The sequence below is a fragment of the Chiloscyllium plagiosum genome, unplaced genomic scaffold, assembly GCF_037043375.1.
Source record: "Chiloscyllium plagiosum isolate Xiang-an unplaced genomic scaffold, Cpla_swu_hap1 HiC_scaffold_18, whole genome shotgun sequence".
NCBI classification, from domain to species: domain Eukaryota; kingdom Metazoa; phylum Chordata; class Chondrichthyes; order Orectolobiformes; family Hemiscylliidae; genus Chiloscyllium; species Chiloscyllium plagiosum.
Window position 1 is genome coordinate 37,307,761 of NW_028270156.1, and position 16,466 is coordinate 37,324,226.

The 16,466-nt window shown below is 40.3% G+C and overlaps 1 protein-coding gene across 10 annotated transcripts in view; it reads left to right on the forward strand.

The window, feature by feature from the left end:
- The window catches only part of plekha7b (pleckstrin homology domain containing A7b), a 472,905-nt gene that overhangs the window by 368,097 nt on the left and 88,342 nt on the right, over positions 1-16,466 (forward strand). For all 10 annotated transcript variants that reach the window (XM_043705777.2, XM_043705778.2, XM_043705780.2 and 7 more), the window contains 2 exons: positions 11,556-12,075; positions 13,707-13,793. In XM_043705777.2, the coding sequence (XP_043561712.2) occupies positions 11,556-12,075; positions 13,707-13,793 (607 nt within the window). The remainder of the gene's footprint in view (positions 1-11,555; positions 12,076-13,706; positions 13,794-16,466) is intronic.

The window sequence follows — 16,466 nt, forward strand, 5'->3', positions numbered from 1 at the left end:
TGTATAAGTCCTGCACTTGTTTGTTTTACCAATATGCAATGCCTCACATTTATCCAAATTAAACTCCATCTGTTACACCTCAGCTTATTAAGCCCAGGTGATTAAGATCTGCTTAGAATCTTCACTAGCCTTCTTCACTGTCTACTATACAACCAATTTTTGTGTCATCTGCAAACTTATTAACCGTGTCTCCTATATTCTCATCCAAATCAATTATATAAATGACAACCAAAAGTGGACCCATACCGATCCCTGTGGAACATCGCCTGTTACAGGCTTCCAGTCTGAATAAAAACCCTCCACCACTACCCTCCGTGTCCTAATGTAAAACAACTTTTTTTATCAAATTGGCAAGTTCACCCTGAATCCCATGTGATCTAATATACTAATTAGTCTACCGTGTGGAACCTAGTCCAAGGCTTTACTGAAGTCCCGTAAAGAATCCTGCCCTCGTGAATCTTACTGGTTATTTCCTCAAAACATTCGATCAAGTTTGTGAGACATGATTTCTCTTGCACAAAATCATGCTGACTATCCCTGATATTTCCTTGACTCTCCAAATGCTTGTAAATCCTATCTTTGGCTTAATCACCTCCAACAACTTACCCACTACTGATGTCGGACTCACAGGTCTATAGTTCCCAGGCTTCTCCTTTCAGCCTTTCTAAAAATAAAGGCTCAGGATTAGCCACCCTTCAGTCCTCCAGCACCTCACCCATTGTTATGGATGATGCAAATATCTCTGCTAGAGGCCCTGTAATTTTCTCCCTAACTTTCAATGTCCTGGGATACACTTTGAAATTAGATTCCCTCCAGTGTGAAAACAGGCCCTTGAGCCAAACAAGTCCACACGGTTGCTACAGTGCATCTTTTGGACAGTACTCACTGCAGTGATGGTTTAGTGGTGGTGGAGAGAGTAACAGAAAGGCAAAGAAGCAGTTTTCAATCATTTGGAGTAGTTATTAATGCAAACACTGAAAATATACTAAAGCTTTAGCGCAATATAAATAATTGAATTTGGCTGAACTTTACAACCTTAGTTTTAGGGGGTGAATGGGATAATGATGCAGTTGATAGTTTTGTATTGAACTGTACAAATGTTGTTGGAGCTACACTCGTCCACGAGTGTAAAGTATTCCATCAAGGCCACAGCCTTGTAATGATGGATCGCCTGTGGAGATTCAAGATGAGTTAACTTGCTGCAGAATACCCAATCCGTAAAGTTAATTTGTGATGTGGCATTGTTGGCTGAGCCAGGATTTAATTCCCCTGCCGAGTTGCCTTTGAGATGGTGCCACCCTGAAGAGCTGTAGTCCATTTTTTTTGTGACCACAGCACTCATTAAACTTCCCTAAATCCTACCTCTTAAGCACTCCTGACTTTGATGGTTCCATCATTGGCAACCATGCCATTAGCTGCCTTGGCCCTAAACTTGAGAATGCACTCCGACATGCCATCACTTCCCTCCTTTAAGATGTTCCTTGAGACCATCCATCCAGTTGTATGACATTTAAATAAACGATCTTGCTTGTGTGTTAACATTTCCTTCCGAGACTTGCTGCAATATTCCAATGAAGCTCAAAGCAAACTGGAGGAGCTGACCTTAATTTTCACTTCGGTACTCAATAGCTTTTAGGACTCCACATTCAGTTACAACAGTGTCAGACCATGACATTTTATCTCTATTTTGATTACAAGTGTCCCCACTCCTCACATCTTATACATTTCACCTTGGCCTTGTTCTGATTTGTTGCTTATAGGATAGCATAGCTCTGCCTGTGGTATGCTGCTTCAATTGTTTAGGAATGGTGGATGAAGGGACTGCCTGCTCAGGTACCCCCCCTCCATTCCTGTGGGTATTGCAGTCTCAGAAACAAGGTCGAGTTCAATCATTTTGTCCCTCATGGGATCTTTTTAACTAAAAATCCTCTCATTGACAAATTCCAAACATCATCCCTTCCACTCCTGATTGATCAGAAACTCAACAGCTTGCTACTAATGCTGTTGTTAAGTTAGAGCCTACTTTAGTTGTTGAACAGAATATCGGCCTTCCCTTAGGTCTGTTTGGAAGGAATATCACTTCTGCTCATGCAAGTAAGATATATTAGAATTCAGTACCAACATAGCCTCAAATATCATCAGAGCAGGTTCCATGCTGCACAAGATTTCTTTGCGAAATAAAGTCCCAGAGTTACATACAGGACTTACTTATTGGAGACAGAATGGGCCACACAGCAGGCACTCGGTCTTTAAAAAACAACAGCTGTGTGCAATTCTTTTCCACCTGTAATTTCAACAATCAAGTCCAAATCGAACTGGGATCTTGTTCTGAAAACAGAAGTTGAAAAATTGGTTAAATGCAGTTTTAGTGCACAGTGTACTTGCTGCTGTGATATCTTATTGCTTTAGTTCTGTGACCATAAATTTTCTGTGTGATTCTCTGTTCTTGAAAAGACACAAATTTTTAAGTATTTGTCAATCTATATAACATCACAAGGTGGGATAAGGTATCACAGTGGTCACAGTATCTACCATACTATACTGCAGTTCAACAAGGGGCAACAACTGGGGTGGAGGGAAAAATGAGGAAGTAATCTTTATTTTTAAGAAAGCTGTTTCCTGAATGATAAAATGAGTCACAGAATTATCTGTGACTGCAGAGGGTGGGGAGGGGGGGAGCATTTAGTTCACGTTGTGTCTGTACTAGCTCTCCAAATGAGCATTTCTCTGACTGGGGCGAGGGAGAAAGACTTTTCTCCTGCACCTGGCCACTTTTCTCTGAAACATCTAGATGCTTCACCAATATGAATTTACTATGAAGTGATTTAATTGTTATGTAGATCTGTGAAGTATTTTGCAGACTCCAAGACTCAGCTTGCAGCATTGTGATTGAGTAGCCGGTTAGTTTCCTTTTAGTGATTTTGAGGGAGAAATCTTAGTCAGATTACTGGGAGTATTTGCTGCATAGTACCATGGGTTTGCTACAATTTACTTGCGCTCTAGACAAGGCATATGGAACTCCGTTTTGTTGCATGATGTAAAGGCTTCTGACAAAGCAACCCTGCCCTGTCCTGTACCAGAATATCATCCTACCTTGTCTGCTTTTATTCTGGAGTGGCGCCTGACTGACTAGTAAAATTAATCAGGTAAAATTTAGTGCCACGAAAATCGGATTGTTAGTGCTAATTGTTTGGTTGCTATGGGTGCCATGCAGTGTCTAAAATGGTGTCTGAGAGATGAGTCAAGTTGGTAGTATTTGTTGGAAACATGAGTGCCTCTGCAGCAAATGACTGCCAGAAGTGTCATGTCCAGGTAGATTATCATGCCAATCAGCGCAGCGCTGGTTTTGGGAGCTACAGGTCACAGTCAGAGTTGTACAGCACAGAAACAGACCCTTCAGTCCAACTTGTCCATGCCGACCAGATATCCTAAATTAAACTAATTCCATTTGCTAGCATTTGGCCCATATCCCTGTAAACTTTTCCTATTCATCCAGATGCCTTTTAAATGTTGTAATTGTACCAACCTCCACCACTTCCTCTGGCAGTTCATTCCATACATGCATGAAAAGGTTGACCCTTAGGTCCCTTTTATATTCTTCCCCTCTCATCTTAAACATATGCCCTCTAGTTTTGGACTCCCCGACGCTGGGGAAAAAAAGAACTTGGCTATTCACTCTATCCACATTCACCATTCCAGTTGGTATTCCCTCTTCATATTGTGTAGCTGAACATGCATTCAGCAGAAAGAAAGTCCCCCACCAGTTTATTGCATAACTTATTTACAGATTATGTGCATGTGATGTACGTTAATGAAGAGACTGTTAGGAGCACACTCGCCTCAGATGTGTGTCCTACCAGCTCTTCCTTTCCAACCAAGTTGTTACGACATCATGGTAAGTAATGGTTACTGCAGTTAACCAAGTATTTAATGCTTCCAGGCACTAATGTAATTACCAGCATCATTTAAAGGGCTCATTACTTATGTGTAGCTTAGTTTCTTCTTGGTTCCTTTGCTTTTATTTATCAAGTGCTTTCTGTAGTTGTTCAATGTTTCCAAAGTCTACAAAGAGTGACCTGGTAGATGCTAAAGAGTTTTTGCTGATACTGAAGCTTTGAGGTAAACCTGTTGCTCCCAGATATTGGTATGGTATCAGCCATTTCATTTAATTGATTTAGACAATTAACAGTAGCCCTACAGAGTGTGACAGGTTGCTGGAAGAGGGAGGATAAAGAAAAGGCCTCCTATCAGATGACCAAGGCTGTTTAGGGAACAGTTCTCATACCTGAAGCTGCATAACCAATAATATGTGCAAGGTCTCAGTTACAGGTATTGCAATGAGCAGCTCTTTGGGTGGATGGCCTGGCCAGTCAAGGGTTGTCTGGGTTTCTTCTATTTTAATTCCATTCTAATTTTCCATTTGTCAGTCGGCTCAACTTAATCTTCAACAGCCATCATCATGTCCACTTGACCACAGTGGAAATAATAAAAGGCACGACAAAATGAATATTCCATATGAAAAACTGTACAGTTTTATTTCCTGTACTTTTGTGGACTGGAATGGAAAAAGGACTGGTTCAAAACACCTGACTGTAAGAAGAATTGCTGCATTTTTTAGCTGCAACTCATTGTAAGTGGCGTTTACACTGCTTTATTCAAGCAGTGGCGCAAACCTTTTAGGTGGTCTGGAACCAGTGATGTATGCAGATTGAGATTTGGCTGGCAACAAGGAGGTGATTGGTTTGGGCAATTGTGACAAGTTATGGGTACCAAAGAGCATTGCCTGATGAAAACTGGTTCATTGCTGGGTAGTTAAATAGCTTGCAGGTATGAACAATACAGTGAGAATCCTCCAGACTGCTGAAAGGGCAGGTGGTATCACTTGTCTCTCTGCAGTAAAAAATACCTGAATAAAGCCAGTTCTATTCTCCCAATAATTGCTGCAAGCTATTGTCGTAGAGTTATACAGCTCAGAGACAGACCCATCGATCCAACCAGTTCATGCTGAACATAATCTGAAAGTAAACTAGCCCCACCTGCCGACTCCTGGCCCAGATCCCTCCAAACCATTCCTATTCATGTAGTTATCCAAATGTCTTCTAAATGTTGCATCTGTGCCTGCATCCACCAGTGCCTCAGGAAATTCATTCCACGTGCGAACTACCCTCTGTGTAAAGAAATTGCCTCTTGTGTCTTTTTAAAAATCTTTCCCTTCTCATCTTAGAAATATGCCCCCCGCCCCCCAATCTTGAAGTCCGCCATCCTAGGGAAGGAACAGCTATTATTAGCCTTATCTATACCCCTCATGATTTCATAAGCTGCTATAGGGTCACCTCTCAACTTCCTAGACTCCAGTGGAAAAGAAGTCCCAGCTTGTCCAGCCTTTCTTTACAACTCAGTTAGCGTGCCAATTGCCCTATGCCTCTGGCAAAGAAATAAAATGAACTTGCAGAAACAAGATTGAAGAACCGAAAGTCGTGCAGGCAAAAAAATCGTCACAGTAAACCTGTAGGCTGGCACACCATTGAATTGTAGTTCTGTTCTTTTTCTTAAAGCCCTCCACTTTATTTTTTGTGAGCTTGTCCTCTCCTGGTGAAGGGCTTTTGCCCGAAATATCGATTTTCCTGCTCGGATGCTGCCTGGCCTACTGTGCTTTTCCAGCACCACTCTAATCTAAACTTTGGTTTCCAGCATCTGCAGTCCTCATTTTTGCCTCATGTATTTAAAAGGCGTTAGAATTTTAACTAGTAGAGCCATACATTGATAATTCATAGTTGTTCACTTGTAGTTAAAATTTATTTACTTGTAATAAACATATGTTTTTGTAAAGTACAGAAATCTGATCAGTGATTTCTGTTAAATTAATTTCATCAGATACACAAATAAGGATTTTGTGTGCTTTGATTAGATCTTTACTTTTTGCAGCAGTTCCAAAAGTAGTGAGACTTCAGAATCAGCGCAGTTTCCCAAGAGGGTTGTAACACATACTGAATGTATTTATAAATCAAATAATTCCATATTGTATTCACTAATTATACTCATGTTGTCCCTCTGCTCATCATCTGTGTGCCTATGCCTGTCTTAGTGCTCTTACACAGTGGCTGCAGCGAGACTGCATGTTTACAGTGAGAAAACTGGAGATGATATTGTCGGATGCCATTGGGGAGCTTTGAGACTGGAAGGCCTAAAGTTCCTCTGCACAGAGAGTGTGGTGCTGGAAAAGTACAGCAGGACAGGCAGCATCTGAGGAGCAGGAGAGTCGACATTTCAGGCAAAAGCCCTTCATTAGGGCTTTCTCCATGAAGGGCTTTTGCCCAAAACGTTGACTCTCCTGCTTGGATGCTGCCTGACCTGCTGTGCTTTTCCAGCACCACACTCTCTACTCTAAACTCCAGCATCTGAAGTCCTCACTTTCACTGAGTTGAAGTTAATCTGCACCCATCCCAGCCTGGGTGGCAGTGCACTCAGCTGGCTAGCTCACCGATATCTCACCCAGCGACAGTGTGGGGGATTATGCATGTTTCTTTTTCCTGAGAGTGGGTAAACAATTGTGTTCTATGGTGTCACTGCCACTCCTCCAGAGTTTCAGTTTAGCAATCTCAGTAATCTGTTATCTGAGCTGGAGGCTCTAGGCCCGAAATTAAGTGACAAAGCTTTACTCTCTTCGTTAGTCTCTCTCTGGCTTCTGTCCTTTTATCACCTGGCCGCTTTCCACCTGTTGGATACCAAAAAGGATTAACAGCACAAGACTAAGTTGTGGTTGAGAGAGTTGAGGAGGAAACATTACATCATCTGCAGCTTGCAAATCATAAGAGAATGAGTTGTAGGGACAAGCTGTATTGGGTTTAATGATATTGTCATCTTTGATTCCTGGGCTATCCAAGGCTCCAGCAGTGACCATCCCAATAATGGCCAAAGTTGTTTCTTTCAAGGGTGGTAGGACACGAAATTGCATCCATCAATTCCATTTGGCATCTGCTATCTCTGGTTGTGTACCACTTTGACCTTTGTGTCAGTGAGGCTGGTGCAATATGTTTGAGTGAAATGATGGTTATAGTTGAATAGCTGGCAATTGTGTGCATTCTCTGTGATAGAACTATGAGGCGTGCAGTAGAACTTTGTGTCTGAGTAAAAGCTGTCTTTATTTTGATTCAAGTACCGATTAATTGGTAATAGGGTTGTGATAATTAGAGTAGTGCAACTTGGTAGGATATGGCATTTGAAGATATATTCAGTGGCCATGGCTTCATATTTGGTCATTTTACTCCACAGTTTAGAGTACGTTGTTATTGTCCCTGAGCAGCATAAGCTGCTCTCTCACAAAAGAGACATGACTGGTAGCAAGTGTTTAATCTGTTACCATGAAGACTGAGGTTGAGAAGGGCTGGATCTTCATAGTGACTTCAGCCAGTACAGGAATTGAGCCTGTATTGCTGGTATCCCTGCTTTACAAACCAGCGAGTTGAGCCCATGAATGTTTAGTGGCATTGAATCCAGGTCTGCTGGGTTTGACTCCTGGCATTGCCCTGCATGGTTAACTGCTCCTATTGTCTTTTGAGCATCGGTTGAGAAAGCATCTCTGGGTGTGCCTAAAAGCTTTGGAACTATGCTGTTTCAAGCAGTGCCATTTATTGTTTTTCCAGGGTCAAATTCAATTGCTACAAAACCTGCTTCAACCACAGTTCTTCCCCTGAAGGCATACAGGTTAGCATTAGATATTTTCTAATCGACCAGTTCAGAAATGTCATCAAGCATCTCTGGAACAGGTGATTTTTGAGCCCAAGTCTCATGTTCCAGAAGTGGGGACACTGCTACAAGAACCCCTTTTTCCCCCCACAGGTTGGCTTTAAACAAGTAACTGAGGCCGAACGCTCACACTACTGATCCTCTGCTCAGGCATCAAGCCGATCAACAGCATGGTTAACACTGACTGAATATTGATTTTCTTTCAGAAGCACACTGTTTGAATTCATTACAGCCAACAGATATGGGGTAATTGTGCATTGCAATTGCCAGACTTGGTTTTGGAGGATATTAACTTAGACCCATTAGTGTCAGTACCTGCGTGGTCTTTGTCTGTGGATAATGTGTGTTACACACAATCCTGTAACTTAGGGCCTGTATGCCACTTTATGTTTAATGTTTATTCATTACTACTGAGTTATGTTTCACTGTTTATTTAAAGCTTCTTTTATCCAGTTGTACTTGACTTCTGGCAGTTCCATTAATAAGGTTGAATAGAATTCTAGTGCTCGGTATCAGTTTTTGTGCCTGTTTAATATTAAACACAAAGTGGTAGCATTTTCTACAGTTGAGTTATTATAGCTGTGCTGTCAAGTGTCTGTGTAGAAACACACACATACCCAGATACAGACATTACTTTTGTTATGAAGCTCAAGTTACAAAGTTTAATAGAAATGATTTGTTTTATGGTTCTAGTTAACTATTAATATTTTATTATTTTTTATTATTGCTAATTGGTTATTTATTAACCAGTGTATTAAGTCCTGAGCATTTTATTTTCTCCTGAAATATAGTTTTGGAGTATCCCCATAGCTTAGATTGATAACTCAATGTATGGCGTGGCCTGCCATTTTTGTATTGAATACGTTTTTGAAAAAATGCATCTTTTATTATACTGCATTGATTTTGTAGAAATGTTAATAAATGTCATATTTAGGCCACTTCAGTGTGAGTGCAACTTTATCAAGATTACAAATAGTTGCCTTGTTGTACAGAGTTTGAAAAAAGGACCTTTTTTTTTTGAAGCTTTTCTCTTGAACTGATCAGGATATTTTGCAAGAAACACCAATGTGAAGGGAAATAACATTACATTGTATGAAATGAAAGTGCTCGTTGGTGAGTAAGCAGACTTATGATTGGAAGTGTTCCCATGGAGAATGCACTTGTTAATCATGCCTGGCAGTCATTGGTGGACAGAGACTTTGAGGAGTCATGAACCATCTGTTGGAGATTACCCAAGTTCTGCCTTTTTCTTGCAGCCACTGTGTTGATGCCTCTGTTCTCATCAAAATCTCATTAACTCTGACCCCTACAATATTGATCTGTAGGAAATTCTTCGTTTATGGTGCCTTTCAGGAAAGTTGGTGTGAATAAGATGAAATCAGATATTATCTAGCCATTTTTCTGTTGCTGACATGAATCACTGAATGATCAGAGGAGTTGAAATGGAGCTAAACATTGTGAAATCATCATTGAACAGTTCTATTCCTGCGAGAGCAATGGCCATTGTTGAATCAGCTGAGCATTAGTACACTGAGCACGTCTCTGTGGAATTCCTATTGTGATATCATGTCACTGTGGTGACTGGTCTCAAAGCTTTTGATATCAGCCATTTAGTTCTGTGTCTAAAAGTTGCTTTGAAGTCAAGGCATCTGCTTTTGCCTGTTCTGTTGCATCCATGTCTGGATCAACATTTACTGTATGGGTTGAGCTAAATAGTCTAACATTACCTGAACTGAATGTTAGTGGCCATGTTATTGGTAAGTTGATGTTCCTTGGTGCCATAATTGTTGAGTATTTCTGTCATTTTATCATATACCTGAATAGAAGGAGACTTGACACACAATCAGTATTTGTATTTCGTTATTGTCTTTTGCCTCTAACTATTAAATTACAACTGTTCAGTGTGATTAAAAAAAACCTCTTAATCAATTGAGCTCCTTTTTTAAAAGCAAATTCTGTTTCACCATCAAAACATTTTCTATTCAAAGTTATTTTCTCACCTACCAATGTCTATTTTGTTGCTAGAGAGTAGCATCTGTTTGACTGATTAAATTTGAAATGCAGTTAAATTGAAGGCAAAAATTCTTTTATTACTATCTGGTTAGCTGGTTTCAGTCAAGGAGAGGGACAATCAAACATTATAACTTGCCTTAATCACTGGTTATGGAGGCAATGTTAGGTAGGTCAGAGGTTAGTCTGAGTTCTCACTTCCAACTGTTCAAAAAGTAAACTTAGGTTTAAAAATAATATGCATTTACATTATGAAGTTCTCCACAGTCAAAAAACCTACTTGTACATGTTGTCAAGACTCATCCATGAATATTCAGGAGCCGTATGGGATGGCACATTGCCAGCAGTAGTACTGTAGCCTTTGATCAATGCATTCAGATAGCTAGGAGGAAGGGAAATAAATATTTAAGCTGACAAATGATAGTGATATTTATGCCACGCAAGTGATGAGCAATGACTGTCTCCAACAAGAAACAATCTGTACATATCCCCTTGACATTTCACTGGCATTACCACCACTGAATCCACATTATCAACGTCCTAAGGCTAACCCTATGGACCAGATCACCCATAATTGCAAAATAAAGGATTGACCATTTAAGACAGTGATGATGAATTTCTTCTGAGGGTAGTGAATCTATGGATTTTTTTTTGCCGCAGTTGGCTGTAGAGGCTGGGTCATTAGTGGTATTCAAGGCTAAGACAGATGGATGTTTAGTAAACAGGGGAATCGAGGGTTATAGGGAAAAGCCATGAGAATGGCGTTGAGGCTTATCAGATTAGCATGATCTCATTGAATGGCCAAAGCAGACATGATGGGCTGATTAGCCCAATTCTGCTCCTATGGTCATATAAGGTCAAAGACTGAAAACCTTGAGGCAATTAAGTCACTACTTAACTCACTAAAACCTACCGATCATCTGCCAGGCACAAATCAGGATTGCGATAGAATACCTTCCACTTGACTAGATGTGTGCAGGTTCAGTGACACTCCAGAAGTTCAACAGCATCTAGGCCAAAGCAACCCATTTGATTGGCAATCAAATTCACCACTTTAAATAACCATTTCCTCCCCCACTGACATGCAGTGACAGCAGTGTATACGATATATAAGATGCACCACACTAACTCACCCAAGGCTGCTTTGACAGCAGCTTCAAAACTATCACCCCGTTCATTAAGAAGGGCACGGGCAACCGTCACATGAGAATGCCAACAAGCTGCATGTTCCCTTCGAAGCCCCAAGCCATCCCAAATATATCACTGCTGTTCTTATTCGCATCACTGGATCAAAATCCTATAACTCCATTCCTAAGAGAGCTGTTGGTGAACCTACACCATATGAACTGCAGCAGTTCAAGAAGGCAGCAAGCCACCAACTTCTTGTGGACAACAAGGGATGGACAACAAATGCTGGCCTGTATTTGAAAAAATGTTTATTCAAGGTCTTAGGGAGTTGTCACAGACGACAACGTGATTTGTAGAAATGACTTGGATTTTTTAAAAAAGTGTTTATTTAACAAATATCGTGATACTTAGTATATCTTCTAAATAAAGCACATAGTTAAAATTATGTGAAAGTTTTGACAAGTAGGCATTTAGTAGGCATATGTGGTAACTACTTAGCGTGTAATATAAATTCCCTCAAACATCAGTAAGATGCAAGTCTATTAACCTGATTTACAATGTAAACTGAGGGAAAAGTTCTGAGAATTGATTATTGTAATAATTGAAAATCTGTGTATATTTCTGCATGGGATGCATGATCTGCCATTTACTTTGCTTTGATTTTCTTTCAGCCATGCATCTGCTCAGACCCTTCCACACCGTACACTAAGTCAACCTCAGCCTTACCCAGAGAATTACCAAACTCTGCCAAAGAATATCGGGCAACCTTCAGAAAGTTCCCTTGGTACAAATCATAACCTACCGAGTGATTACAAGTATGCTCAGGACCGTGTTAGTCACTTAAAAATGTCAAATGAAGATCGAAAGGCCACTAAGGAGGGCACTGTATGGCAGCTGTATGAGTGGCAGCAGAGGCAGCAGTTTAAGCATGGCAGCCCCACTGCACCACTCTATCCCTCACATATCACAGACTTTGACTCTGGCCTAGTAAAATCTGCCTTTGATGTTCCTCGTTCGATCTCTGTCCCTCCATCTCCCTCAGAGATACCACCACCAGGTCCTCCTAAAGCCTTCTCACCCAGAAGACCCCACACCCCAGCAGAAAGAGTCACTGTCAAACCCTCGGAGAAAAGGCCAGCTGAGATCTTCTTATCGGGATCTCCAAGAAGAACCCATGGCACTTTGACAAAGGTAAATTCTGTGGTTTACATTATTTCAGAACAGACTAGGCATTTTTCTCTGTATGCATTGATTCGTAATATGATGCACCTAATCTTACATACGATCTCCAAGTCCATGCTGGTTAAGCCAATTTCAGAAATGATCAATGTAGAGGCAACATTGGATGTGGAAAATTAGTTAAGATTCCAGATCCTGATCATGGATCGTTGGTAGAAATTTCTCCGCTGTTAATGCCATAGGAAGATGCAATTGAATGTGACGTTCATTTCTGTCCACATATTGGGGTCTGAAACTATCAAAAGCAGGCTGTTGGCTGACATATTTCCCTTGCCTTGTCCAGCAGTGTTGTGGTCAGTTATGTAACCTCAGTCACCATTCTAGCTGCAGTCAATTAAGTTATCGTTGATTGGTGCCCCTCCTGCTCAATATTACTTCTGTAAAAAAAAAAATTGATTACTGGGAATTGATTACTGATTGATTACTGATTACTGATTACTGCTTAGAGGCTGGTGGGTTCACCTGATGATGGAAAGAGAAAATAGTAACTCCAGCAATAATTGTGAAGAAGCACAACTTTCAAAGTTGGGTGGATCGAATTACTAAACTTGAAAAAGCTTGAATATTTTTTAGAAAGATGATGTCAGTAATTCACAGATGTTAATGCAAAATCACCCTGTGTGCTTATTTGTGTTGTTTTTGAATTTGAGTTTCTTTTTTCATCATGCAAAGTGGTATTCCTTACTGAACAGTTCCTTGTGCAATGCACCTTTTACAATTTACAGACAGGGCAGGGACATGGATTTCAGTGAAGAGGAAAAAAATTGCACGCTATGCAACGAGTAGCTAATTCTTTGTTGCCCATTTTTACACCACTGCACAAGAGTTAGAATTACCCAAAGCCCTGCTTCATCACTACAGTAAGCATTATGAAAGTTAAATAGTGGAAATTCCTGATGAAGGGCTTATGCCAGAAATGTCAATTCTCCTTCTTGAATGCTGCCTGACCTGCTCTGCTTTTCCAGCATCACATTCTTAATTATGAAAGTTAAAGTCTGTCTTAGCCTGTAGGACAGTGCCAGTGACATGGAGATATTGTAGCTTCTCAGTCAGCTGCTTGAAAAGACTGCCATTTGGAATCTACAGCAAGTGCTGTGCAATATTTACCACCGCTTTAGTGGCCAAAGTCAGAGCACAAGTTTTTCCAATTCACTCAGTGGTCTGCTTTCTCTGTCACTTTACTTGGACAAGTGGGTAAGTGCAGAGGTACAAATTATCAGCCACAGTGTTAGTAGTGTGTTTCTGTCTGTCTGTCTGTCTGTCTGTCTGTCTGTCTTATTTAATAAGTCTCATTATGACATTTAGTTCTTGTATTACAGTTTCCAAAATGGGAGGACTCCTTCTGAACAGTGGCTTCATTGGGACGAGTAACTTCTAGTACTTCACCCAACAGTCTATTCCGTAATTGTCAGCCTATACTGTGAATATTAGCCAGCTATTTTACCATGGGAGTGTCACAGTCAAACTCAATCCTGATGCAGCATAAATTTCATTTAGGCCATCCATTCTGTACCTAATTTCATAATAACGTGCAATCTAACTTTGTAATTTTGTTGTTTATAGTATTCTTTGTTTTCTGGCAGAGTTCGGCACACATTGACAGACGCTCGATGCCTCCCATGGGTTACATGACACACACTGTCAGTGCCCCTAGCTTGCATGGAAAGACAGTAAGTTCAGTTATGAATGTGCATATTTTTAGAATTGTATTGCAAAGTTGAGGGAATGTTGAATTAATTAATGTCTATGAGTTGCTTCATCATTATTATACTGCTTCCTTGATCTTTCTGGCCTAAAGAGTAACACCCTGCATCTTTAAACTTGATCTGCGAATATTAAATTGCAAATTATGTTGTCAATTAAACCTCCCAGTCAAGTGTATATGACTTTTGAGTAATCAAAGCTAACACTTAGAAAAATAACTTGCATTTCACTATGCTGCAGAAAATTACATTCTTTTACTCAACATGTAAGATAGTTGTGCCAAATAACTGACTTTTATTGGTAGAGGAATTGAGTTCCGGAGTCCGAGGTCATGATGCAGTTGTATAAGACTCTGGTGCGGCCGCATCTGGAATATTGTGTGCAGTTTTGGTCGCCATACTATAGGAAGGATGTGGAGGCACTGGAACGGGTGCAGAGGAGGTTTACCAGGATGTTGCCTGGTATGGAAGGAAGATCGTATGAGGAAAGACTGAGACACTTGGGGCTGTTTTCATTAGAGAAAAGAAGGTTTAGGGGTGACTTGATTGAGGTGTACAAGATGATTAGGGGGTTAGATAGGGTTGACAGTGTGAACCTTTTCCCGCGTATGGAGTCGGGTATTACAAGGGGGCATAGCTTTAAATTAAGGGGGGGTAGATATAGGACTGAAGTTAGGGGTAGGTTCTTCACTCAGCGAGTCGTAAGTTCATGGAATGCCCTGCCAGTAGCAGTGGTGGACTCTCCCTCTTTATGGGCATTTAAGCGGGCATTGGATAGGTATATGGAGGATAGTGGGTTAGTATAGGTTAGGTGGGCTTGGATCGGCGCAACATCGAGGGCCAAACGGCCTGTACTGCGCTGTATTCTTCTATGTTCTATGTTCTATAAGTTAAGTTGTAGACTGCTAGTTATGGAGGGCTACTTATTTTCTGTTGCATTTGGATTTGGCCTTTTTTGTACTATTCCTAATCATTCAAAAGTTTGATATTTTCACTGGATAATCGGTGTCTCAATATTGAGATGTACAACTCACTTGTAACAGATACAGTTACAAATATGATGACTCTAATGGGCTTTGTGTGGAATACTTGTTAATTCACTATTCAGTACTTGACCTAGCTTTTCCATTTTCCCTATACTCTGTCAAGGTCCACATCTAGCCCTCACTTAGGGTTTTTTTTTAAATGGGCTACTGCTCTGTGAAAACTTAATCGTTCATACTGTTCTTTGTGATTTTTTTTCCTTCAAAGAGAGTGAACAATGTATTAAACTCAACTATGCACAAAGTACATTTATTCAAAAGGTGCATCAAATTAATTCTTGTTTTTTGTAAATACTAAAAAGAATAATCAATGGTAAATTGTTTTCTCATAGAATAACAGCACTCTTGCATATACCTAAATTATTTTGATGTAGCTTTCCTGGTTTTATTGCAATTAATTTACATTAGTCCTATTAAAAATAATTGGAAACTTAAGACCCCTGGTAGTTTGTTCACTTAGATTGCTGACTTTGTGTAGTAAACTCTGAACAGGCTACCTCTTCAACCGCTCAACAATGTATTTATTACTTACTCTATTTAATTCTTCTGACCGTGATTGAAACTAATTGGGAAAAATCCATTCGGAGTTAGAGAAAATGTTGAAGTGTACCATGTTCAGTGAGGAGATTTGAGGTTTGTAGTTTAATTGTCCTTTTTGTAGGACAGAACATGAGTATAGCTGGAAATACTTACTTTATCCGAGCTTTGGGTCTTGCTGTCACGCGGCATTCACAGTATAAAGGGCAACATCACTCATAGTACTGTCTGAGAAGGGAGTGCTGATTGGTTAGCAAGTGTACTCTGACTGATAGAGTGCTGTCATGGCAAATGCACCAATTAGATGATTGCCAAGTTTTGCAGGTTAATTTGGATTGGTCAAGGCATTGCCCTTAAATGAAACAGAAAGTGGATGTCACCTATTTTATTACTTAAAACACATGCAATGTCTGTATAGCCTTTCTCTCTACAAAAAAAACCCATGAATAAATATAGGTTCCATGTATGCAAGTGGATTGCACTGAGAATTTGATTAGCAATATTAAATTGGTTGTCGACATCATTTGTATCACAGTTTGACCATTTGCGGATGCTACTGTTTTACGATAGTGCTCCTGACTCCCACAAGCCTACCTTCACTCATCTGTATACACGTCAGGATTCCTACACTTCCACATACTATTGGATGGGCCTTATTGGCAATCTTATCAGTCAGGTTTGAGCAATTTTCTCATTGTGCAAGCTTGATCCATAAATTGGATAGTCCAAAGCCATCCTGTGAGACAATGGCTACCTCTGGTACAGAAAAGTTTCCTCTGGTACAGAAAAGTGCTTTGTTGATCTCATCTGAAGAGTAAAGCATTTCATTTTGACTGACAGGTGAAGCTGCCTGTTTGATATTGCGACAATGCAGTTGTAGTAAGAGTGGCTTTTGTGTCTAACAGGATGCTGCTGTCAAGCCATTTAAAAAAACAAACAGTTCTGCCTATCACATAAATGAGGAAAATAGTGTAAGAATTTAAATACTGTGTGATGCTATGTCAAGGCACTGACCACATCCAACCGGTTCATGCTTGCTAAACTCCAAACAGTGTCAACA